The following is a 26,620-nucleotide window of genomic DNA, read 5'->3' as shown; positions in this document are numbered from 1 at the left end:
TCGGGTCGTTCCTGACCCATGGGGTGACATCACATCCCGACATTTCCTGGGCAGACTTTGTTTATGGGGTGGTTTGCCAGTGTCTTCCCCAGTCATCTTCCCCTATACCCCCCGCAAGCTGGGTACTCATTTGACCGACCTCGGAAGGATGGAAGGCTGAGTCCACCTTGAGCCGGCTGCCTGAAACCGACTTCCGTTGGGATCGAACTCAGGTCGTGAGCAGAGGTTTCGACTGCAGTACTGCAGCTTTACCACTCTGCGTCACGGGGCTCCTAAAGCTCCCCCTACTGGTGAGGAAAGCTGGCTGCGGCTGTGACCAGCTCTGCGGCTCTGACCGGCTCTGCGGCTCTGACCGGCTCTGAAGGCTGCGGCTCTGACCAGCAGCCCAAGAAGCAACTCAGTATGTCCATCAGAGTGGAAGGCTGCTTGTGATCTCTCTCGGTTTGATAAAGGAACCAAATACACTTGATCAGAACCAAATACAGAGGTGGAGGAAAGTCCCTCCGAGTTGCGGCCAATATATGGTGACCCCCTAGGGTTTCACGCTGGAGAGCCAGCATGGTGTAGTGGTTAAGAGCCGTGGTTTGGAGTGGTGGACTCTGATCTGGAGAACCGGGTTTGATTCCCCACCCCTCCACATGAGCGGCGGAGGCTAATCTGGTGAACTGGATTTGTTTCCCCACTCCTCCACACAAAGCCAGCTGGGTGACCTTGGGCTAGTCACAGCTCTCTCAGCAACACCTACCTCACAGGGTGTATATTGTGGGGAGGGGAAGGGAAGGTGATCATAAGGCGGTTTGATGGTGTATGAAAGAAGTATAGTAATAAACAAACATAGACATTTTAATCACTTAGGGCAAAAACAGACGTGACAAAGTGACCCTCCCTTCCCTGATTATGCCATGTGCATAGGGTTGCCAACCTCTAGCTACTAGCTGGAGATCTCCCGCTATAACAATCTCCAGTCAATAAGAGATCAGTTCACCTGGAGAAAATGGCCACTTTGGCAATTGGACTCTATGGCATTGAAGTCCCTCCCCTCCCTTAGGCAATTGGACTTTATAGCATTGAAGTCCCTCCCCTCCCCAAACCCCGCCCACCTCAGTCTCCACCCAAAAATCTTCAGGTATTTCCCAACCCAGAGCTGGCAACCCTACATGTGCGGAAAATCACCTTCCCTGAATTTCTCCTCTTTTTTTGGGGGGGGGGGGTACCTTTTCTGACCTATCAGCCACCCAAGCATTTAGCGTGCCAAAAGATTTCCAATCCATATGGAGGAGTCTATTGATTGCAACCCACATTTGTGCGGATTTCTGACAAGTTAATATGATTTGTCAGAATTTTCCCTCCAAGAGAAGTGATTTCCCACCTCTGAAGGAGATCCTCTGTATCGCAGAGGGCCTTGCAGTTATTATTCCTGGCAGAGCCTCACTCCCTTTGCAGGGGCTGCTGTTATCATCCTATCAATTATGCCCAAACTGAATATCGATTCCTTGCTCTTAGAGAAGTTCCAATATGAATCCGGCATGTGAGGCACAAAGCAAGTGTCCATCATGGGCTTCTTTGATGTGAAAGGAGAACCCGACCTTGCAACATGCAACACTGGATAGCCAGCGTGGTGTAGTGGTTAAGAGTGGTGGTTTGGAGTGGTGGACTCTGATCTGGAGAACCGGGTTTGATTCCCCACTCCTCCACATGAGCGTTGGAGGCTAATCTGGTGAACTGGGTTTGTTTCCCCTCTCCTACACGTGAAGCCTGCTCGGTGACCCTGGGCTAGTCACACTCTCTCAGCCCCACCTACCTCACAGGGTGTCTGTTGTGGGGAGGGGAAGGGAAGGTGATTGTAAGCCGGTTTGATTCTTTCCTTAAGCGGTAGAAAAAGTTGGCATATAAAAACCAACTCTTCTTCTTCTCCTCCTTCTCCTCCTCCTCCTCCTCCTCCTTCTTCAAAATGAGGAGTGACCTCAAACCAGTCACCATGGTTTCTGGATCATTTGGGCCCTGACTAAAATTGCCTTCCTTATTTCCCAGCCCAGCTTGGAATAAGAAGAGTTGGTTTTTATATGCTGATTTTCTCTATTTTTTAGGGAGAATCAAACTGGTTTACAATCTTCTTCCTATCACCACAGCAGACACCTTGTGAGGCAGGTGGGGCTGAGAGAGTTTGGAGAGAGACGTGTCTAGCCCAAGGCCAACCAGCTGGCTTCACGTGTAGGAGAGGGAAACCAACCCAGTTCACCAGATTAGAGTCCGCCGTTCATGTGGAGGAGTGGGGAATCAAACCCGGTTCTCCAGCTTAGAGTCCGCCGCTCCTAACCAGTACGCCACACTGGTCGGTTAGGCTGAGAGGGTGTGACTGGCCAAGGATACCCAGTGAGCTTCCATGGCACAGGTGGGGATTTGAACCTGGGTCTCCCAGATCCTAGTCCAGCCCTCTAACCATCACACTGGCTCTCACTGCTTAGGATGGTCCCATCTGTTAACACAGAGTGTGATCGGACCACGTTCCTGGCTCGAGGCAAGCTCATTCCTTGGGAAGGGACAACAGAGCTCTTAGTAAACGTTGTCGTCCTCGGAGGCTGCTGCAGGGCACTCTGCTGTCCCCGCTTCTGATCAATGTTCTTTGTACGGTAAGGTTGTTTTTTCCCCCTCTTCTGTCGGAAAATGGCTTTCCCAACATGACGAATGTCGCTTTGCCTCCTCCTCGAGCGTAAACAGATGTTCAAGAGAGAGTGCGGCTTGCTCCCCCGACGTGCTCCCGAGAACCGTCTCTGAACTGCCCCCGTCTCCCTTCGACTCTCGAGGTGTAGTTAAAAGTATTGAATTGCAATCAATAGAAAAGGAGAATCTCTCTCTTTTCCTTCTTTTTCTTTTTTTGTCCCTCAATCACTCCGGCTAACTGTGACGACCGCCAGAAGAAAGCTCTTTTAATATCCTATTTGTATGGGGAACGTTTTATTAACTCCGACAGACAGCCAGGGACTGCGATTTCTTTTCTTTTCTTTCTCTCTCTCTCTGTGTCTCTCTCTTTTTTTCCTGGAGGAAACAGTAAAACATGACAGGTAATTTTGTAAATGAAGGCAGTCAGCAAACATCTGTTGAAGATGATAATGTCTGAGTGGTTGTGCTGTGTTTCCCCCCCTAAAACTTAGTTACATTCCGTTGAGATTAATTTTTCATTGTCCCTCCGGTTAAATGGGAATTGCTTACCCAGCTGCCTCCCATAGAACCTTGATTGCTTTCTAGCCTTTGCCAGATCGTGAAAGTTTGGCGCGGGGAGGGCGGGGCGGACATCCAACATATCGCCATATCGAGGCGGATGGAGACGTATAAATTCCTCCGCCGGCTCGAGGGAAGCTGGATTTTTTTTTTTTTTAAGTTGGATGAATTGTGAGTCCCACTCCATGGCAAGATGCGCATGCACATGTTCTGGAGGGGGAAATAAACACGGAAGGGCGCCGGCAGGAAGCATCAAGGCAGACGGTAGTAAAAATGATTTCAGAGCTTACCTGGCGAGTAGTGGTGTTGCCAATACTCGGTATGGCCTGATTCAAAATATGCATTTCTTGGCTGTGTTTTGCAGCCAGCGTGGCGTAGTGGTTAAGAGCGGTGGTTTGGTGCGGTGGACTCTGATCTGGAGAACCGGGTTCGAGTCCCTATTCCGCCACATGAGCGGAGGAGGCTAATCTGGTGAACTGGGTGGGTTTCCCCACTCCTACACGCAAAGCCAGCTGGGTGACCTTGGGCTAGTCCAGTGATGGCGAACCTTTTAGAGACCGAGTGCCCAAACTGCAACCCAAAACCCACTTATTTATCGCCGAGTGCCAATGCGGCAATTTAACCTGAATACCACCCCCAGAGGGGGCCCAGAGGGAGAGGCTAGGGTTGCCAAGTTCCTCTTCGCCATGAGTGGGAGGTTTTTGGGTTGGCGCCTGAGGAGGGCGGGGTTTGGGGAAGGACTTCAGTGCCATAGAGTCCAATTGCCAAAGTGGCATTTTTTTCCAGGGGAACTGATCTCTATTGGTTGGAGATCACTTGTAATAGCAGGAGATCTCCAGCTAGTACCTGGAGATTGGCAACTAGTTCCTTAGTGTTTTCTTTCTACATATCAAGACAAATGGAAAGGTGTTTGGAGGATGGCTTGTGGGCCCTTCAAAGGTGGAACAGGACTGCATGCCCCTCCGCCCGCACAGACCCAGAGGGCGCCGGAGAAGCCGCTGGAGGGAAAGAAGGAAGGAAGGAAGGAAAGAAGGGAAGAGAGGGAGAGAAAGAAAGAAAAAGAGAAAGGGAGAAAGAAATGGAGCGAGGGAGAGAAAGAAAAGTAGGGAAAGAAAAGGACAGAGGGAGACAGAGAAAGGAAGAGGCCATTTATGCATGGGAGGTTTTGCCTTGGATTTGCCACTCTCCAGATGCACATTTTCCCCATCCGGATTCTCAAAACTCTGCATGGGGACTTACTGATGAGTTTTGAGAATTTGGATGGGGAAAATGTGCATCTACAGAGCAGCAAATCCAAGGCAAAACCTCCCATGCTTGAGTGGCCAGAGACAGAAAAGCCTTCCTGCTTTCTCTCTCTCTCTCTCTCTCTCTCTCTCTCTCTCTCTCTCTCTCTCTCTCACACACACACACACACACACACACACACACACACACACACACACACGGCCCCTGCCTCCTCCCTCAGCAGAGAAGTGGGGGGCGTGCACGCAGAACAGCCCGCAGCGCAAGGGGGGGCCCGGGAGACCCTTCCCTTCCCGCAAAGGCTCGGTGTCCTGCCCCGCTCCTACACACCCATGGAGGGCTGGGGCAGGTCCTGGGTGAGGGAGAAGGAGCTGGGAGAGGAAGGGTGAAGGGGCAGGAGAGGCACAGCAGCCCAAGGAAGGCCAACAATGCGGCGGTGTGGCTCAGGCCCACCAGCCAGCTGGGCGGTGAGCAGGAAGGCATGCAAGGGGAGAAGGGGGGAAAGGGGGGAATGGACAAGGGCCCAGAAGCCTTCCCCAATCAGGCACCAGCTGCAAAGGGGGACAAGAAGGGAAAAAGAAAAAAAATCCTGCCCGGCTGACAGCTGCCCCCACCCAGCCAGGCCCAGAGGGCGCCGGAGAAGCTGCTGGCCATGCCGAGTGCAGGCACTTGCCTTCTGTTCCCCGTTCTCCCACCCTCCTGGCTGGCCACGCACGCTCCAGCGGCGGCTTCTGTGGGAGAGTCCAGGGGCCACCGCCAATGATGTCGGAGGTTCCCCACCCCTGGGCTACAGCCTCCCCCATCCGTGGCGGGGCAGAGCCGAAAAGGCCAGCTGCTTGGAGGAACCGCGCGTGCCGGCAGAGAGGGCTACGCGTGCCGGAAGTGGCACGCGTGCCATAGGTTCGCCAACACGGGGCTAGTCACAGCTCTCTTAGAGCTCTCTCAGCCCCACCCACCTCACTGTGTGTCTATTGAGGGGAGGGGAAGGAAAGGTGATTGTAAGCCGGTTTGAGTCTCCTTTCAGTGGTAGAGAAAGTCGGCATATAAAAACCAACTCTTCTTCTTCTTCTTCTTCTTCTTCTTCTTCTTCTTCTTCTTCTTCTTCTGCACCTTTTTATTTAGAAGGTTCCAAGAACCATTCCAGAAGCAAAGAATTATGGAGAGAAAGGAAGATCCATCAAGGCCATGCTTAAATGCTTAAGGTTGCCAGGTCCCTCTTCACCACCGGCGGGAGGTTTTTGGGGCGGAGCCTGAGGAGAGCGGGGTTTAAGGAGGGGAGGGACTACAGTGCCATAGAGTCCAATAGTTCAAGCGGCCCTTTTCTCCAGGGGAACTGATCTCTGTCGGCTGGAGACCAGTTGTAATAGCAGGAGATCTCCAGCTAGTACCTGGAGGCTGGCAACCCTAGCGATGCCGCTGCTAAAATTTGAGCAGCAGTATTTAAAGAATCAGTTTAAAACCTTTAGCAAATGAGTACAAGGGTGTATAAAATTGCAGGCGACCGGTCTCATCGGAAAAGAGGCCTGCACATGAAGCCAGCGGGGTAAGGGCAGATCTTGACTTCTTCTTCGAAGACTTTAAGAGGGAAGGCTTTAAGAGGGGAGTGGACATATTCATGGAGGAAAGGGGTATTAATGGCTATTAGTTAAAATGGATACTAGTTATGCTGCACACCTGTTCTCTCTAGTATCAGAGGAGCATGCGTATTATTTTGGGTGCGGTGGAACACGGGCAGGATGGTGCTGCTGCAGTCGTCTTGTTTGTGGCTTCCTGAAGGCACCTGGTTGGCCACTGTGTGAACAGACTTCTGGACTTGATGGGTCTTGGTCTGATCCAGCAGGGCCTTTCTTATGTTCTTATGTTCTTCTGGAGTAAATAAATAACTAATAAATAATTAAATAAATATTATCCTTCCTGGAATGCTGGACTCGAAGGGCTTTCTATGTTCTCCTTGTACTGTTAAAACTCCTTCCCAAATAAAGATGGTAACCCTTCTGTCCCCGATTTGGTGGAGGTGGGGGCAAGGAAGAAGAGGAAGTTATAGGCAGGATTATCTGAACCCCACACTGACCAGTCGGCTTAGGAAATGTTATAGATAAATGTTTCTTCTGGCAATGAGAAAGTGGCTGGTGTCTGCTGCGGATAAAGTACATTGGATTTCCAGTTAAGACTGTATTTGTGGGGGGACGGAGATGTTGTTTGCACAACGAAGAGTGTTGACCTTTTACTGAATTTACTTTTGACATAAATGTCAAGGAATGACACAAAACAGGAGCTTTTGACAAGTCCGTCAGGGAACATATTGATAGAAATCAGCAAGAAGCTGCATTTGGGAGAGATCTGATATTTGAAACGCTTTCCGTCCACATTTCTCCTCAATGTTTGCACCCACTTCGGTGAGCCTTGCGTGGAGGGAATGTAACTAACAACACATTGATTTCTTCCCCACTCTGAGTTTTGACACTTTATGAAAATCTCTGGACAGAGATGGAGATAACTGTCTCCTTTAAAAAAAAAATGAATGCACTGAAGTTGATGGTAAAAAGCAATTTGTCTATTTAGAAAAAAATCCACGAAATCTCAAGTGAAATACTCGGTGTCCCACCAACACTCTGTTTAAGCCAGTTTTCAAAAATACATAGGGAAAGAAAGGGGGATAAGTTAGCCACATGAGGAGGGCGGGGTTTGGGGAGGGGAGGGACTTCAATGCCATAGAGTCCAATTGCCAAAGCGGCCATTTTCTCCAGGGGAACTGATCTTTATCGGCTGGAGATCAGTTGTAATAGCGGGAGATCTCCAGCTAGTAGCTGGAGGTTGGCAATCCTACATGAAAGCCCCTTGCTGGGGTCGCCGTAAGTCAGCTGTGACTTGACTTCTCTTTGAACGCACACAATGCTGTTGATTGTCTTATATATTCTTCTCGTCCTGTGTACATTGAGTGGTTACAACCTTGTCTAAAAAAAACAGGCTTCCGCTCATTCCAAAAGAAAATAACATTCATAGGAAACTTTTCACGGTTTCCCCTAATTTCTCAGTGTTTTCTTTGGAAGCCCTCAGGAAAATACCTGGGGGGAGTAGGGGGGGTTAAAACTTCTTCTTTTTTGTTTCCCAGGCCTTCACATTTCTGGGCATGAGCTTTCTTGGGAGTTACAGAGCAGCATCCCTAGAAAAGAGCAAGCTGTACTGTGTGTGTTAAGTGTCGTCAAGTCGCTTCCGACTCATGGCGACCCTATGAATCAATGTCCTCCAAAATGTCCTATCTTTGACAGCCTTGCTTAGATCTTGCAAATTGAGGGTGATGGCTTCCTTTATTGAGTCAATCCATCTCTTGTTGGGTCTTCCTCTTCTCTTGCTGCCCTCAACTTTTCCTAGCATGCCTGTCTTTTCCAGTGACTCTTGTCTTCTCAGAATGTGACCCAAATACGATAGCCTCTGTTTTAGCTTCTAGTGTCAGTTCAGGCTTCATTTGATCTATAACCCACTGATTTGTTTTTTGGGCAGTCCACGGTACCCATAACACTCTCCTCCAACACCACATTTCAAAGGAGTCTATTTTCTTCCTATCAGCTTTCTTCAATGTCCAGCTTTCACACCCATACATAGTAATAGGGAATACGATGGCATGAATTAACTTGATCTTGGATGCCAGTGACACATCCTTACACTTCAGAATCTTTTCTATCTCCTTCATGGCTGCCCTTCCCAGTCTCAATCTCCTAGTGATTTCTTGGCTGCAGTCTCCCTTTTGGTTGATGATGGGGCCAAGGAATAGAAAGTCTTCAACACTTTCAATTTCCTCATTGTCAACCTAAAAGTTGTATAATTCTCCTGTAGTCATCACTTTTGTCTTCTTGATGCTCAGCTGCAGTCCTGCCTTGGCACTTTCTCTTTTAACTCCAGTTTGTACTACAGACTGGAAAACGAAGAGAGGGCAGTAGTGCCAACACTCTGCATTTTCTCTCCACATTTTCGGTTTCTCTCCCAATACTGGTTGCCAGCCAAGCTTACAGAGAAAGGCTTTTCCATTTGCACCTCTGATATTCTTTGGCTTGTCACAAATATTTTTGCACTTCCCAGCAAGATGCATCAATAATTACAGACGGTTGGGTTTTCCCTCCTGTAATATAAATATATATATATTTAAAAATAGAACTGAGAAGGGGAAGGAGGGTGTGTGTTTAATTTTCACGCTGGTTGCCACAATTTCCTCTTCCCACTCTTCTCATGCTCTCTTGCATCTGCATTTCCTTTTTGACATGGGTGCTATTTTGAGTCTTTTTAAAGGTAGAGGAAAGCTGGGTATAAATACCAACTTTTCCTCCTCCTTCTCTTCTTCATCTTCTTCTTCTTCTTCTTCTTGGGAGCCAGTGTGATGTAGTGGTTAAGAGCGATGGTTTGGAGCGGTGGACTCTGATCTGGAGAACCAGGTTTGATTCCCCACTCCTCCACATGAGCGGTGGAGGCTAATCTGGTGAACTGGAGTTGTTTCCCCACTCCTCCACATGAAGCCAGCTGGGTGGCCTTGGGCTAGTCACAGCTCTCTTCGAGCTCTCTCAGCTTCACCTACCTCACAGGGTGTCTGTTGTGGGGAGGGGAAGGGAAAGTGATTGTAATCCGGTTTGAGTCTCCCTTAAGTGGTAGAGAAAGTCGGCATATAAAAACCAACTCCTCCTCCTCCTCCTCCTCCTCCTCCTCCTCCTCCTCCTCTTCTTCTTCTTCTTCTTCTTCTTCTTCTTCTTCTTCTTCCTCTTCTTCTTCTTCTTCTTCTTCTTCTTCTTCTTCTTCTTCTTCTTCTTCTTCTTCTTCTTCTTCCCATGTTCCTTCCAACACAGAGTTGCACAATTTTGCAGTGTTAGTATTTTTTAAAGGTTAATGCTTTGGGTTTTAAGATGGGGCTTTGAGCACCTTGTAGAGAGTTATGACCAAAATTGTGTTCCTCGAGTAGACCAGACTGGGGGTGCTGCTGATGGGGAATGAACATTGTAACTGAATTGCACCTTATTTCTTGGTGTACTGCAATTGAAGGAGGTCTATTTTCTTTTCTCCAACTCCTGTGATTTTAGAACTGCGTTTCCAAGGGCAAACACAAACAATATGAAAATTGCTTTTCAGAGGAAAAGCTGGGTTCATGATGAGTTCTTTTTTTAAAAAAATTCTTCCTAAATTATCTCAGCCTTCGGTACCTTTCTTAGTAATTTTATTTTCTCTACTTGGAAAAAAAGGATCAGTAAGAGCTTTTCTGCTAAAGGCCTCGAAAGGTGGTCTGTTTTCAGTGTGAGGTTTCTTGCTATTTGTAGAGATGAAGCTGCCTTATGCCAAGTCGGTTGCGTTGCTACTTCTAGACCAGTAAAGAGCCAGCATGGTGTAGTGGTTAAGATTAAGGTAAGGTAGAGGTCCCCTGTGCAAGCACCAGGTCATTCCTGTCCCATGGGGTGACATCACATCCCGACGTTTCTTAGGCAGACTTTGTTTATGGGGTGGTTTGCCGTTGCCTTCCCCAGTCATCTTCCCTTTACCCCCAGCAAGCTGGGTACTCCATTTACCGACCTCAGAAGGATGGAAGGCTGAGTCAACCTTGAGCCGGCTACCTGAAACCAACTTCCGTCGGGATCGAACTCGGGTCGTGAGCAGAGCTTGGACTGCACTGCAGCTTACCACTCTGCACCACGGGGCTTTTAGTGGTTAAGATTAGGGCTGTGCATATCAATAAACCCAAACCAAAAATAAGCCGGAAAAATTTTTTGGTTCAGGTTTACCAAATTCCAAAACCTGGGGGGAAAGCCAAAGCCAAATTGGCCATTCCCCAAAAAATGGATAATTTCCCAGCTTTTTTGGGTTCTCCCCAGGCTTTGTGAAGCTCTTGGGGGGGCATTTTTTGAGGTAGGGCCCCCAAAGCTGCAGGGTAGCTTGCAGGGACTCTCCCTGCAAGAACCCTTAAGTTTGGTGAAGATTGGGTCTGGGGTTCCAAAGTTATGGGGTCTGGAAGAGGTCACCCCCTCCCGCCTCCATACGCAAGCAGGAAGGTAAGAGTCAGATTCTCTGTTCGTTCGCTAATCGGCTAATGCTTGTCTATGGAGGAGGAAGGGCCGACCTCTCCAGAGCCCATAACACCGGATCCCCTGACCCAATCTTCACCAAACTTTGGGGTTCGTGCAAGGAGAGTCCCTGAAAGCTACCCTAAAAAATTGGGACCTCTACCCCCAAAAATGCTCCCACAGGAACTTTGCAAAAATCCCCTTTGCTTGCTATTGTGGTAACTTTCAATCAGCCCTACTTTCCCTACATAGACGCGATCCTGCGGAAGGAAGATTTTTTTTTTTTTACAGTAAGAGTTGTTCGACAGTGGAATCAGCTACCTGGGGAGGCGGTGAGCTCCCCCTCACTGGCAGTCTTCAAGCAGAGGCTGGACATCACTTGTAAGGGATGCTGTAGGCTGATCCTGCATTAAGCAGGGGGTTGGACTAGGTGGCCTGCATGGCCCCTCCTGATTCTATGATTTGGAAGAAGTTCTGCTTTTGTCCCAGTTTATCACCAAAGCGTGCTTGTCACCTGAGTTGGAGCATGCATTTCTCACCAGCCATTTAATCTTAGGATGTTGTCACTTCCAGTTGACGGCCTTGAAACATTGCAGCTGCTTTCCCCCCCCCCCTGGTGTCTGTGAGCCATACGGATGACGCTCTCCTGTAGTTTCACAAACCTGGTATCTGCTATCAGTCATGATGGACGATGGAATGATGGCATGCCATTTTTCTTAGCAGTAGACCACAGCAGACAGTATAAATCCAAATGCCATCTTTGCAGATCGGTTGGCATCTCCTCAGGGCTGGCTGACATGTGCGTTGTACATTGGGCGATTGCTCAACATTTGGATGGGCTCACTTTTGCAAGAACAAAAAAGGGCCCAAAAGCAGTTGGTGCAGTGGGGAAAAAACTTGGAAAATCAGTACTTAGTTTTATATCAGCACTAGAATCCTCCTGTCCTGGAAGACCCAATCAGGGGACCCTGGTGTTACTGAGCAATCTGTCTAGTTGAATTATAGAACCATAAATCATAGAGTTGGAAGGGATCACCAGGGTCATCTAGTCCAATCCCGTACACAATTCAGGAAATTCACAACTACCTCCCCCACACACACCTCCAGTGACCCCTACTCCATGCCCAGAAGATGGCCAAGATGTCCTCCGTCTCATGATGTGCCTAAGGCTCCATTGCTGACAATAAAGTAAAGCAGTAAAGCATTGCTGACAGAAGGCCATCTAGCCTCTTCTTAAAAACCTCCAGGGAAGGAGCACTTACCACCTCCCGAGGAAGCCTGTTCCACCGAGGAACTGCTCTAACTGTTAGAAAGTTCTTCCTAATGTCTAGATGAAAACTCTTTTGATTTAATTTCAACCCGTTGGTTCTGGTCTGACCTTCTGGGGCAACAGAAAACAACTCAGCACCATCCTCTATATGACAGCCCCTCTAGCACTTGGAGATGGTGATCATATCCCCTTCTCAGTCTTCTCCTCTTCAGGCTAAACATACCCAGCTCCTTCAACCTTTCCTCATAGGACTTGGTCTCCAGACCCCTCGCCATCTTTGTTGCCCTCCTCTGGACACATTCCAGCTTGTCTACGTCCTTCTTAAATTGCAGTGGCCCAAACTGAACATGATACTCTAGGTGAGGTCTAACCAGAGCAAAGTGATACTGTCACTTCTCGAGATCTGGACACTAGACTTTTGTTGATATGGTGCAAGATCGCATTTGCCTTTTTAGTAGTCCAGTGTTCCTCCAGGGAGCTCAGGGTAGCATGTACAGTTCTCTGTTCCCTCATTGGTTAACGACACCTTGTTAGGTGGGATGGGCTGAGAGAGAGTGATGATCCTGAGTAGAGATCTGAACTCAGGTCCCTGGTCCTAATCAGACACTCAACTACACCACACTGGCACTCTGAACACTCAGACCTGCTGATTTCTCTCAGCCTGGGTTTGAGACCAGAGGAGGATACCTCAACGTCCCTCTGTACTTCCAGCCTTCTGGTCCTTAACTCCTGGTCTCCCAGCTCCCTGCCTGCCTTCAGAGAGCCAGCGTGGTGTCATGGTTAAGAGCAGTGGTTTGAAGTGGTGGACTCTGATCTGGAGAACCGGGTTTGATTCCCCACTACTCCACATGAGCTGCGGACGCTAATCTGGTGAACTGGATTTGTTTCCCCACTCCTACACATGAAGCCAGATGGGTGACCTTGGGCCAGTCATGCTCTCTCAGCCTCATCTACCTCACAGGGTGGCTGTTGTGGGGAGGGGAAGGGAAGGTGATTGCAAGCTGGTTTGAGTCCCCCTTAAGTGGCAGAGGAAATTGGCATATAAAAACCAGCTCTTCTTCTTCTTGTCTTTCCATTTCTAGCTTGCCTGCTGGTGGACTACCTGCATTGGCCTTTGCCACTGGGCAGGTATAATTTACCAGAGGAGGACCACTTATACTTTTTCTCCTGGCAATTAGAAAGAACACATGAAGCTGCCTTATACTGAATCAGACCCATGGTTCATCAAAGTCAGTATTGCCTACTCAGACTGGCAGCAGCTGTCCAGGACCTCAGGCAGGGGTCTTTCACATCACCTACTGGCCTAGTCCCTTTAACTAGAGATGTGAGGGATTGAACCTGGGACCTTCGGCATGCCAAGCAGATACTCTACCTCTGAGCCACAGCCCCTCTCCAAGTCTCTCCAGGGTCTCAGTTAGAGGTCTTTCACATCACCTCCTTGCCTAGTCCCTTTAACTGGAGATGCCAGGGATTGAACCTGGGACCTTCTGCATGCCAAGCGGATGCTCTACCACTGAGCCACAGCAATTATTTTGAGCTGGTGTTCCAAAGTTAGCCCTGCTGATGTTGCATGGTTTCATTGCATATAGATTTTTTTTTTATTTAAAAAGAATCTGATTGTGTTTCCTGATTGTTTTTAGCAGCTTTGCTTATCTCTGATTGTTTTTTAGCAACTTTGCTAGTTATAAATCTGGCGAGTCAGCAAGCGTTTTTTTTTAAAAAAGAAAAAAAGATCTATTTGCTTCTTTGGCATAATTCCTTTTGCTTCCGCTTGTCTCAGGCACTGGCAAAGATTGATGCCGAGCGCTGAAGCCCTGACCATTGTCTGGGGTGGGGGTGGGGGGCAGACGTCTACAGAAAATAGATACAGGATTGAATGCCAAGTGAAGTTACATCTTACAAGTTTCAGGGCGGAGGTGGACGATTGAAGATGTAATTTGAGATGGGGAAGAGCAGCTGCCTGAATGCTACTGATGCTGCCTGTCTCTTAGGGAACATCAACTGCTCCTTGCTCTCTCTGGAAGGGCCCTTTGCCTGTTGCGTGATGGTTGCCAACTCCAGCCCATGCCCCATCTAGCACAATTCCCCGCAGCCTCAAGTGTGTATAAGCAGAGAAGGAGCTGAAATAGGGTCGCCAACCTCCAGGTACGCTTTACCAAAGCTGTCCATATTTAATTGCAAGCTTACAAGCTTCTTTTCCCATAAGGGTTATTGGCACACGGAAACATTTGAAGCTTGAAAAAAGAATATGAAATGGGGACTTTACCGGAAGCCCATTGCGGTTTATAACTACTCCGTTGCCTGTGCATACTTACCAGTTGGATGTTTGGACTTTTGGCCTATTATACCTCGACTTACCTTTTAGAGAAATTGTATACTTATACTTACCTTTAGGATACTGTAACTGTGAATTTTGTTTGATTTTTGTCTTTTGCTCTTTGAGCACGTATTTATTCTTATAATTAAGGTTGTTCCTTTGAATAGACCTAATTGCATTTCAGTTTGAGTCTGAGCTTTTATTGTTAGCTATACAAGTGCATTATTTTGATTCCTTAACCTCCAGGTACTAGCAGATCTCCTGCTATTACAACTGATCTCCAGCCATTAGAGATCAGTTCACCTGGAGAAAATGGCCATTGGACTCTATGGCATTGAAGTCCCTCCCCTCCTCAGACCCCGCCCTCCTCAGGCTCCGCTCCAAAAACCTCCCATCAGTTGCAAAGAGGGACCTGGCAACCCAGTACCCACCTATGAAGACAGAGACCCTACCCCGTTTTTGGGTTGGTAGAGTGACTGAACAGCGCTGGGTCAGTCCAGTGAACTCAAACAGTGTAGCTTAAAAAGCTTTATTGTTAGAAAAGTTCAAAAAAGGATAAAATAAAAGTTACACAGTCAACAGGCAAACAGCAATAATAAAATAATAAATCTAGCCGGCTACATGATAAGTTATCATGTAACTTAGTTGTTACATGATAAAGTGGATAAACTGAAGAGGGACCTGGCAACCGTAGGCTGAAATGAAATCACCCTTCAGCTGATTTCTACAAGCTGAGAGTTCCCTTTGGGAACTGTGTAGTCCCTCTATGATTCTATGAAAATCCATCTGTCTCTGTCTCTCTGTCTCTGTGATTGTGTGTGTGTGTGTGTGTGTGGCATGCTGCCTACTCTTGGTCACCCAGTGCTTTTCTGTCAGTTCCCCAAAGAGGTGAGACCTCTGACTCCACATCAGAATTGGGGTCATCAACAAACTGGTTATCCCTCTGGATAGCCATCATCAGACTGCCGGGGCTGTAATTAATTCTGCCATTTTAAATTGCCTCTGTCTAAAATTGGCAATTAAAAAAAAAATAGCCTGCTCTTATAGTGGAATTACTCTGTATTTAGGAAAAGGTGACCCCCAGCGGCAGGAAAGCACAGCTTTTCTGTTAATTGGATAACCCTCTTGGTCAAAAAGAGTTTTCAATAAGAGGAAAATATCAGTTCATTCACCCATTTCCTGTCTTCCGTGTTTCTGTTGTATCTCAATGGCTAGTACTGGAGATACATCTGCAATTCTCTATATATGATTTTTACTCCAGATTTTGAGATTTCAACAGTGTAGACCTAAGCCTTAGATGCCCAGTCTATCTCCACATAATGCTGGCATCTCCCCAAGTTACGTCAACATGGGAGTTAGATGCTATCCGAAGCCATTTGTAGGCTGGCCGTGGGCTTATGTGCTAACAGTATAATCTTAAATGTTCAGTCCTTCTAAACCCATTAACTTCAACTGGAACTCTGTGTAGGATTGCACTATTAACCACTTGATCTTGATTCCAAAGGGAAATCAATGCATTAGTAATTGTCCATGGTTTTCGTTTTTATTTCTGAATTTTTGTAGACTACTGTGCGTGCAGTTTTCCCCACAGAAAGCAGATACCTTTCTTAAGAGTTCCTGAAGAGGTTTTCTTTCTTCTTCTTTTCTTAAACAGAGCCCTTCTCTAAAGCTTTAAGGCTCTTCAACTGTTGCTCTCGCCTGCCCGGGAAAATCCTGGGTTGTTTTCTTCTACAGCTGCAAGGAGATTTTCCACACCGGATGAATGCTAACTAGCAAACTGACTTCTCAAAAGTCATAGTTGAGGGAGAACCTCGCCCAAACAGGGACGGGGACTTAGTTCTCTCAAGACGACTTGTTTTATGCTCTGCATTCTAAGGGTTTAGAAGCCACAGCATTCAGTCAAACTGAAATCAAAAAGAGAAAGCAAACCGTCGGTGGAGGCGGCGATCGCTGAAGGCAAAAGATTTGCAAATAGCCTTTTTATCTCCTGGGAGAACTGCGAAAGCAGCGGATCTCCTCTAGCTTTGAAGCAGGAGAGAGAAGTAGAATCGTTTTCCATGCTTCCAGTAAGTATGGTTGGCTTTATACCTGAAACATCAGCATACAGGATTACGGGATGCGCTATATCTCAGTGGTAGAGGTTATGGTTTGCATGCAGGAGTTCTCTGGTTCTGTCCCTGGTGTCTGCAGTTAAAGCAGTGTAATGCAGAAGGCACTGCTAAAATATTCTTCACCAGAGATCTTGGAAAGATACCACCAGTTAGGGCAGGTATTACTGGCTAATGCTCCATCTGACTCTATATAAAGCATCAGAATTATTAGTAGTGAAAGACACTGTGGCTCAGTGCCAGTGCATGTACCCTACATGCAGAAGGTTCTAGGTTCAGCTGGGAGCCAGCGTGGTGTAGTGGTTAAGTGTGGTGGACCCTAATCTGGAGAAGCGGGTTTGTTTCCCCACAACTCCACATGAAGCCTGCTGGGTGACCTTGGGCCAGTCCCAGTTCTCTCAGAACTCTCTCAGCCCCGCCTACCTCACAAGGTGACTGTTGTGGGGAGGGGAAGGGAAGGTGATCGTAAGCCAGTTTGAGACCCCTGAAAGGTAGAGAAAATCGGGTATAAAAACCAGCTCTTCTTCATTGCCTAACAAGCAGAAACATAAAGAAGCTGAACCCAATGAGATTCATGACACAGTGGGGATTTGAACCTGGGCCTCCCAATCCCCAGTCACAGGTTTCTGTTGTGGGGAAGAGAAGGGAAGGTGATTGTAAGCTGGTTTGATTCTTCCTTAAGTGGTAGAGAAAGTCAGCATATAAAAACCAACTCTTCTACTACTTTATTTTTTGTTCTGTGGGTTCCAGCTACCAAACATTTCCAAATGCTGTATGCTTGTGGGCTGCTTTTTCGGCTGAGAATTCTTAAAACATTAGAGCTGATGTAGAATAAGGGGTTATTTGTCTCTGAAGGTGTATTTATTCTAAGAGTTTGCTTTCCTAGCTCTTGATCTATCTCAGCCGCTGTTATGGGGAAAGTAGGAAGGGGGGAACAGATGCTCTTGGAGGGCAATTTAAAGGTGCTTGAAAGCGGTGTGAATTTGCAGCGGCTGCATTACTCAGAAGAGAAGCGGCAGGGAGTAAATTCTCCCAGCCTTCCCGTGCAAGCAGTGATCAAACATCTGCCTTTTGTGGTTTGGGATATAGAGTGCCCCATATTTCTGAGTAGGGGAGAAAAAAATACACATGCCATGCATTAGATCATGTTTCAAAAAATACGTAGCTGTACATGTTTGACATTCTCCTGCAGGTAGACTCAAGATCCCATTCTGGAAATCTCTCAGAGTGGAAAGAGGAGACGTTTGTAAAGTTCAAAGCCATACGGCATCCCACTTTGTGGTGGAGAGGAATCTCAGCTGAATCAGAAGGTCCCAGGTTCAATCCCCTGCATCTCCAGTTAAAGGGATTGGGCAAGTAGGTGATGTGAAAGACCCCTGCCTGAGACCCTGGAGAGCCGCTGCCGGTCTGAGTGGACAGCACTGACTTTGATGGACCAAGGGTCTGATTCAGTAGAAGGCAGCTTCATGTGTCCATGTGTTCATGAATCCCCAGATTCAGATTGCTAATGGACACCGCCGCTACCCCCCAAAAAATCTCATCTTTTTTCCTGTTGATTTCCAAAACAGCAAAAAGCTATGTCGTTGTTGTTCCCCGGTCCCAACTATTCCTTTCAGTGTACACAAATGCTCCAAGACAAGCCCCAAATGCTTCTGTAACCTGACAGCTGGATTATTGCGATGAACTCTACAAGGGGCTGCCCTTGAAGACAACCCAGTTATTTCAGTTGGTCCAGAATACAGCAGCCCACTTATTGTCAGGAGCATACGTTTCCCATTTTGAAACAGCTACACTGGTTGCTGTGAGAGCCAGCGTGGTGTAGTGTTTAAGAGTGGTGGACTCTAATCTGGAAAAATGGGTTCGATTCCCCACTCCTCCACATGAGCGGCAGACTCTAATCTGGGGAACCGAGTTCGATTCCCCACTCCTCCACATGAGTGGCAGACTCTAATCTGGAGAACCGGGTTCGATTCCTCACTCCTCCACATGAGCAGCAGACTCTATTCTGGGGAACCGGGTTCGATTCCCCACTCCTTCACATGAGCAGCAGACTCTAATCTGGGGAACCGGGTTTGCTTCCCCACTCCTCCACATGAGCAGCAGACTCTAATCTGGGGAACCGGGTTCAATTACCCACTCCTCCACTTGAGCGGCGGACTCTAATCTGGAGAACCGGGTTCGATTCCCCACTCCTCCACATGAGCAGCAGACTCTAATCTGGGGAACCGGGTTTGATTCCCCACTCCTCCACATGAGCAGCAGACTCTAATCTGGGGAACCGGGTTTGATTCCCCACTCCTCCACATGAGTGGCAGACTCTAATCTGGGGAACCGGGTTCGATTCCCCACTCCTCCACATGAGCAGCAGACTCTAATCTGGGGAACCGGGTTCGATTACCCACTCCTCCACTTGAGCGGCGGACTCTAATCTGGAGAACCGGGTTCGATTCCCCACTCCTCCACATGAGCAGCAGACTCTAATCTGGGGAACCGGGTTTAATTCCCCACTCCTCCACATGAGCGGCGGACTCTAACCTGGTTAATTGGGTTCGATTCCCCACTACTCCACATGAAGCCTGCTAGGTGACTTTGGGCTAGTCACAGTTCTCTCAGGACCCTCTCAGCCCACATGGAGGCAGGCAATGGCAAACAACAACTGAACATCGCTGATCTCTGTCGGCTGGAGATCAGCTGTAATAGCAGGAGATCTCCAGCTAGTACCTGGAGGTTGGCAACCCTATTCTTCCCCACTACATTATTTAAAACATGACTGCTGACCTGACCAGAGGAGCACAGCAAGTCCATTCAACAACTGAACTGAGTAACATTTACTCTCTGTGCTGATTGTTCCCTATTGCCAATGGGCTGAGTATGCATTGGTTGCCACTCTGTCTGGTCTAATGCTTTCTCTCCTTTCTCTTTCCCACCCCTTCTCCCTTCCAGGAACAGCAACGATCTCTTCAGTGAGGTGGTGCAGTTGAACTTCGAAATCGCCAGCTTCAGCAGCCTTTCGGGGACCCAGCCGATCACTTGGCAGGTGGAATATCCCCGGAAGAGGACAACCGACACGGCCCTCTCGGAAATCTTCATTTGCCAAAAGGATCTTGTGGGGATTGTTCCTCTGGCAATGGTAAGAGAGTTTATGTGCATAAACAACTCTCAGTTTCTGTTGCTGTTCGTCTGTGGTTGTTTTTGTGTGGAGATCCAATCCAAATCTCTTTCCTCCAAACAGCAGTCTGGTGAGCTATATCATTAACAGAGGGAAGAAGTGAGGTTCAGAAATAGTGTCCCGACTAGGGTTGCCAACCTCCAGGTACTAGCTGGAGATCTCCTGCTATTACAACTGATCTCCAACCAATAGGGATCAGTTTACCTGGAGAAAATGGCCGCTTTGGCAATTGGACTCTATGGCATTGAAGTCCCTCCCCTCCCCAAACCCCACCCTCCTCATGCTCTGCTCCCAAAACCTCCTGCCAGTGATGAAGAAAGCCTTGGCAACCCAGTACCCACCTATGAAGACAGAGACCCTACCCTGTTTTTGGGTTGGTAGAGTGACTGAACAGTCCAGTGACTGGGTCAGTCCAGTGAACTCAAACAATGTAGCTTAAAAAGCTTTATTGTTAAAAAAGTTCAAAAAAGGATAAAATAAAAGTTACATAGTCAACAGGCAAACAGCAATAATAAAATAATAAATCTAGCTGGCTACATAATACTTACTAAGTTGTTACATGATAAACGAAGAAGAAGAAGGAGGAGGAGGAGGAGTTGGTTTTTATATGCCGACTTTCTCTACAACTTAAGGGAGACTCAAACCAGCTTACAATCACCTTCCCCTCCCCACGACAGACACCTTGTGAGGTAGGAGGGGCTGAGAGAGTTCTGAGAGAACTGTGACTGGCCCAAGGTCACCCAGCAGGCTTCATGTGGAGTTGTGGGGAAACAAACCCGCTTCTCCAGATTAGAGTCCACCACACTTAACCACTACACCACGCTGGCTCCCAAGGTCACCGAGCTGGCTAAAACTAAAGATGTTCTTCAAAGCGACAGAGTGACATGCTGAAATAGGTATGAAGGAAGCTTAGCTACTACCAGGCATAGTCGAACTTATAGAAAAGTGAACCTAGGACAGGTGACTCTCAACTCCCAATCAGGATGGACATTGGGGAGAAGTCTCTAGATGGCGTAAACCAGTCTGAACCAGAAGAAGGCTCCCAGAGGAGATGAGAGATCTCACCCCTCTCGTCTTCACACATAGGTTCTTGCTCAGTTAATTGGGAGTGGTGTGAATTAGTGACCTTGACAGCCAGACCTGTCGATGGAACAAGCTACAGCTGGTGTTATGAGGACGAAATGAGCTAGGCTTCTGCAGAAAAATACTGAACACTGACCCCCAGGATCACCCAGAGGTAGCAAAAATCGAAATGGTTCTTCTGTCTTGACGCCAACTTTATCAGGGATGCAACTACAATTGTCTTGCAAGTAGAATTCAAGCTGCGTTTTGTGGTCACAGAATCATAGTGTTGGAAGGGACCACCAGGGCCATCAAGTCCAACCCCCTGCACAATGCAGGAAATTCACAACTACCTCCCCCCTCCACACCCCTAGTGACCAGAAGATGGCCAAGATGCCCTCCCTCTCATCATCTGCCTAAGTCACAGCTGACTTATGACTAACCCGTAGGGTTTTCAGTGCAAGAGATGTTCAGAGGTGGTTTGCCAATTGCCTGCCTCCACATCACAACCTTGGTCTCTCATCCAAATACTAGCCAGGGCCAACCCTGCATAGGTTCCAACACCTGATGCAATCAGACGGGCTATCCAGGTTAAGATATGTGGTTCTACTAATGGGCATATAAAGGATGTCTTTGTACTAAGGTTATGAGTTCATACAGCCCAGGATTCAAGGGGCCACTTGACCATTAAGGAAATGTCCTCTGTGGATGATGGCCCAAGAGGACCACCCAGGTCCCAAGCATGGGTTAGCCCTCTCCCCGTACCATGTGCAGAAGGAGTCACATAACTCTGGCAAGCAGCACAGCACAGACAATTCTCAGCCAAGCCATGCATGGCACAGGGCTGGCTGGGCAGCCTCTTTCTCCCTCCCTCAAGGGTCAGGGTCTGGGGTGGGCCAGTGTGGTATAGTGGTTAAGAGCGGTGGTTTAGAGTGGTGGAGTCTAATCTGGAGAACCGGGTTGATTTCCCCTCTACTCCACATGAAGCCATCTGGGTGACCTTGGGCTAGTCACTGTTCTCTTAGAGATCTCTCAGCCCCACCCACCTCACAGGGTGTCTGTTGTTGGGAGGGGAAGGGAAGGTGATTGTAAGCCGGTTTGATTCCTCCTTAAGTGGTAGAGAAAGTCGGTATATCAAAACCAACCCTTCTCCTTCTCCTCCTCCTTCTTCTCCCCCCCCCCGGGCCATTTTTTTCCTTCTAGGCTGCCCCTGCTAGGCTTGTCTACCCCACTCAGCTACATCTTTCCAAAGACCAATGAGGAGAAATTAGAAATCATCTTGCCTTCTCGTCCCTCAGTGATATGATTTTGTAGTCAAAGCTGATTGGCTAGATAACATGGTTTACCATCCCTGCTCTTTCCATCATGATCATTCCCACTTTGATTTGGCCATTTCCTTTGCGTGACCCGAACCTCTCGTTTGTTATTTAGGTGCCACTTTCTGATTCCTCACACCACATTTTCCCCATAAAATGTATGCATTTTCTAGTATCATTTGTTTGACGATAAATCGGCATGATCTATGGTATTTAAATACAAATGACATATGATGTATCTATAAAATAAAGGATAACTTACAACATATGTACATGATGAAAATGCATCTACAAAGTCAGCAGTAAAGGGTGTAGAACCAAACCCATTAAAAATATAGAAATGGATAAAATAACAAAATGAAACATTTGATGGTACCAGCTCGATCTCAGATACTAAGCCGGGTTGGACCTGGTTAGCACTTACATGGGAGATCACTAAGAACCATGCAGAGGCAGGGAATGGCAAACCACCTCTGTCCATCTCTTGCCTTGAAAACCCTATAGGGTCGCCATATGTTGACTGCACTTTCCACCACCGCATTTCTGATAGGGCTGTTGCTGAGGGACTTGGGAATGTTCAGGCTGGAGAAGAGGAGGTTGAACATGATTGCTCTCTTGAAGTCTTTGAAGGGTTGTCACTTAGAGGGGGTCAGGGAGCTGTTCCTGTTGGCAGCAGAGGATAGGACTCACAATAATTGGTTTAAATTACAGGCGGAACGGTACTGGCTGGTTATTAGGGACCATGGCAGACCACCTCTGTTCATCTCCTGCCTTGAAAACCCTACAAGGGTCAGCATGAGCCACCTGAGCTTTGACGACCCTTTTCACCACCAAGAGAATCCAACTGAGAAAGCAAACAAGACAGGCCAATGTGAACAAACCAGGGGACGTTTTTACAGGCCGTGTGGAAAAGGAAGGGCAATTTTTTTTTCCTGATCCTGCTGAACCACATTCTTCAAAAACCTCTGAGCGCTTTTGGCTCGGGCTGTCGTCGAAAGCAACGAACAAAGTAACTTTGGGCGACTCCATGCTTAATTGTAAAACTCGGCGACTTTCATCTAGTGAGAGTCAGCAGGATCCAGAGCACACAGCCAAATAACTGGAACCAGGCTCTCGCCCGGTATTGAGATGCCTCCTAAAAATGCGCTTTGAAATGCCTTCTGAGTGCTGAGCATGGGTTTTGTCGCCGTGCCTAGTGAGAAGGCTTGGCACTGCTCATAACGCGCCGCGCTAATAGAATCCAGGTGGAGAAGGTGCCAGCGGTCGAAATTGCCTTTGTTAGCGGGGACGGGACTAGATAAAGGGAAGGTTTCTCTCCGCTAGCTCAGCACTTCCAACCGGGCTCCTTTTTATTGCTTCTTCATTTGAACGTTAATCTCCTGCCGAGCTGATTCCCTGGCAATTCCCTTGTTCCGAATCACAGAAAGAGAGTCAAAGGGAAAGTCTGAGGCTGCCATCTGCTAAGGAGTCAAAACAGCTCAGTGTATTCAGGGAAGTTAAGTACTTCCAATTCTGCGGGAAAAAGTAGGTTCCCCACTGCCCATTTACTGTCAAGCATGCCTATGGATGGATTGTTCCAAATATGTACACATCTAATTATTTTTATTTTATTTTATTACAATCTGACCTCCCCAGCCAAGACCAGGCTCAGGGCAACTTGCATAAATATACATTATATCATAAAACACAATAATACAGTTAAAACGATGGTTAAAAACCAGCCTATTCAGTCAATAACAAGCAATAGTATATTATCCCTAAAGGTGCAACAAGTATGTCCAAGCTCTGCTCACGACCTGAGTTCGATCCCAACAGAAGTCGGTTTCAGGTAGCCAGCTCCAGGTTGACTCAGCCTTCCATCCTTCTGAGGTCGGTAAAATGAGTACCCAGCTTGCTGGGGGTAAAGGGAAGATGACTGGGGAAGATGACTGGCAAACCACCCTGTAAACATATAGTCTGCCTAGTAAATGTCAGCTTGCACAGGGGTCAGCTTGCACAGGGGACTACCTTTACCTTTTAGTGTGAATAGGCCACAGCAGAGCCTGCTGTATTCCACATCCCCAAAGTTTGAACGATTCAGGGGGGGGTGCAAGGTAGGGAGGCCAGCATCGATGGGGGGGGGGGGAACGTAGCTGGCCTTAGCCATAAGCCTGGTAAAATATCTCCATCTTGCATGCCTTGGGGAAATCCCTAAGGTCCTGCAGGGCCCTTGTCTCATTTGAGAGGCTATTCCACCAGATAGGGGCCAGTGCAGAAAAAGCCCTGGCCCTAGTCAAGGCCAGCCAGACACTCTTTGGGCCAGGGACCACCAGCAGATTTGTATTTGAAGATTGTAATGTTCCCCACGGTTAATAAAGAAATGTATACAGGAAATAAATAAATATCTATAGGAACTATAGATATATTTGCTGACAAGTCACAGCCGACTTCGGGTGACCCTGGAGGGTTTTCAAGGCAAGAGACATTCAGAGGTGGTTTGCCATTGCCTGCCTCTCCATAGCTACCCTGAACTTCCTTGATGGTTTCCCATCCTGATACTGAGCAGGGCCAAGCCTTCTTAACCTCCAAGATGTGATGAAATTGGGCTAGCCTGGGTCACTATACGCTGCCCTAAAATTCAGCTAGAGCAAAGGATCTGCTTCCCCCTACAATTTTCCTTTTCTTCCTTTGGTTACAGCTTAATTGTTTATGACCCATGGGCATGCCATTCACAAATCAATTATTAATGATCAGATCTTGTTCGGGGGGGGGCAAAATTGAAAAGGACAGTAGCTGTGAGAGGCATCGGTAGAACTTTGACTGCCACACAGGACAGCCTGGTGTTGCGCTTAAATTTTAAAAATCATGACAAATCAAGATCTGGAAAACAATGATGGACTGCAGGGAAAACACTGGAATGCCATTATCAGTGACACTGTTCAAAATTTCATTTAAAACTGAGTGAAAGAATGGTCGCAATTGCAGGCAAGCTAAACAGCCGATGGGACATCATAATATGTACTCATAGAATAATAGAATCATAGAGTTGGAAGGGATCACCAGGGTCATCTAGTCCAACCCCTTGCACAATGCAGGAAATTCACAACTACCTCCCCCACACACACCCAGTGACCCCTTCTCCATGCCCAGAAGATGGCCAAGATACCCTCCCGCTCATGAACTGCCTAAGGTCATAGAATCAGCAATATGCTTGTTTGCAATATGCTTGAACTGCAGGGGAAACACTGGAATGCCATTATCAGTGTCATTGTCCGAAAGTTCAGTTAAAACTGAGTGAACAAATGTTCACAATTGCAGACAAGCTAAACAGCTGACAGGACATCGTAATCTATATTCCTCAATGTGCTTGTTTGCAAAATATCCTCCTTAAAACAGCATTCCCCTTCCCAGCAGTTAGGGATAGTCTGCCTGAGATGGAAGGAGAGGCACCCTTCTCGGCCGCGAGAACGTCCTGGCATTTCAGCCTCCTGTTTCTCATTTCTCAGGCAGACTTCTTCCGAGTTGTGAGCTGCCACCTTCCGCCCTTCTATCCCACGGAGAGATGCTCCTTTGCCCTCCCTCCCCTGTCTGATCGGGCAGGCGAAAGGCAGCCACTGCAGGCGCATATGGCGGCCGTGGTTCTTGGCAGCCGCCGAACCGAAAGCATCACTCCGTAACGTCATTTGCAAGCGAGAGCATCTGGGGTGGAAGCTTGCTGGCTGGGCTTGAAGCTGGCCGAGTCTGAAGTTTCTCCAGTATCCTCTCATTCATGCCGCACGGCTGCCCGTGAGGATCAGTTGACAGGGCTGGCTTTTTGAATCCGCTGTCTTTTCCAATACGGATGAAGGCTTAAATATCAAGTGGCTGCTTCTAAGAAGTCCTGCAGAAATCCTTCTGGAGGGAGATCAAAACAAGCTGTAGACAAGCTGGAACGTGTCCAGAGGAGGGCAACAAAATGGCGAGGGGTCTGGAGATCCTGTGAGGAAAGGTTGAAGTAGCTGGGTATGTTTAGCCTGAAGAGGAGAAGACTGAGAGGTGATACGATAACCATCTTCAAGTACTTGAAGGGCTGTCACATAGAGGAGGGTGCTGAGTTGTTTTCTGATGGCCCAGAAGGTCGGACCAGAACGAACAGGTTGAAATTCAATCAAAAGAGTTTCCATCTAGACATTAGGAAGAATTTTCTAACAGCTAGAGCGGTTCCTCAGTGGAACAGGCTTCCTTGGGAGGTGGTGAGCTCTCCTTCCCTGAAGGTTTTTAAGCAGAGGCTAGATGGCCATCTGTCAGCAGTGCTGATTCTATTACCTTAGGCTGATCATGAGAGGGAGGGCATCTTGGGCATCTTCTGGGCATGGAGTAGGGGTCACTAGGGGAGTGGGGGGATGTAGTTGTGAATTTCTTGCATTGTGCAGGGGGTTGGACTAGATGACCCTGGTGGTTCCTTCCAACTCTATGATTCTACGATTCTATGAACAAGCGCCCGATGATGCAGCCAGCTGTTAGAGTTGCAGTTAGCAATCAGAGAGGGGGAGGGGGAAACCTCATGTCTTATATGGGAAGTCAGCTGCCTATAGGCCTGCTTGCCTATGAACTCACCACCACCATTGGCTGAGCTGGAATGATGTCACAGAATGTGCTTCAAGATTCTAATGGCTGAAGAGGAGGGGTCAGGGATGCAGTGCCGAAAATTAGACCCATTAAGGATGTGAAAGCTTGATATGACAGAGGAATTTTTTCCTAACATCCAGCCGGTACCTTTCCACCGGCAATTTAAACCCATTATTGCGTGATCTATCCTCCGCTGCCAACAGGAACAGCTCCCTGACCCCCTCTAAGTGACAGCCCTTCAAATACTTCAGTAGAGCAATCATGTCCCCCCTCAACCTCCTTTTCTCCAGACTGA

At 47.8% G+C, this 26,620-nt stretch overlaps 1 protein-coding gene across 1 annotated transcript in view; it reads left to right on the top strand.

The window, feature by feature from the left end:
- TMEM132C (transmembrane protein 132C) overlaps window positions 1-26,620 on the top strand; it is a 201,691-nt gene that overhangs the window by 132,130 nt on the left and 42,941 nt on the right. The window contains exon 4 of the mRNA XM_056859083.1: window positions 19,135-19,321. Coding sequence (XP_056715061.1) covers window positions 19,135-19,321 — 187 coding nt within the window. The remainder of the gene's footprint in view (window positions 1-19,134; window positions 19,322-26,620) is intronic.

The sequence above is a fragment of the Euleptes europaea genome, chromosome 13 (genome assembly GCF_029931775.1).
Source record: "Euleptes europaea isolate rEulEur1 chromosome 13, rEulEur1.hap1, whole genome shotgun sequence".
NCBI classification, from domain to species: domain Eukaryota; kingdom Metazoa; phylum Chordata; class Lepidosauria; order Squamata; family Sphaerodactylidae; genus Euleptes; species Euleptes europaea.
The sequence above is the reverse complement of the archived record's forward strand: the minus strand, read 5'-3'. Positions and strand labels throughout refer to the sequence as shown.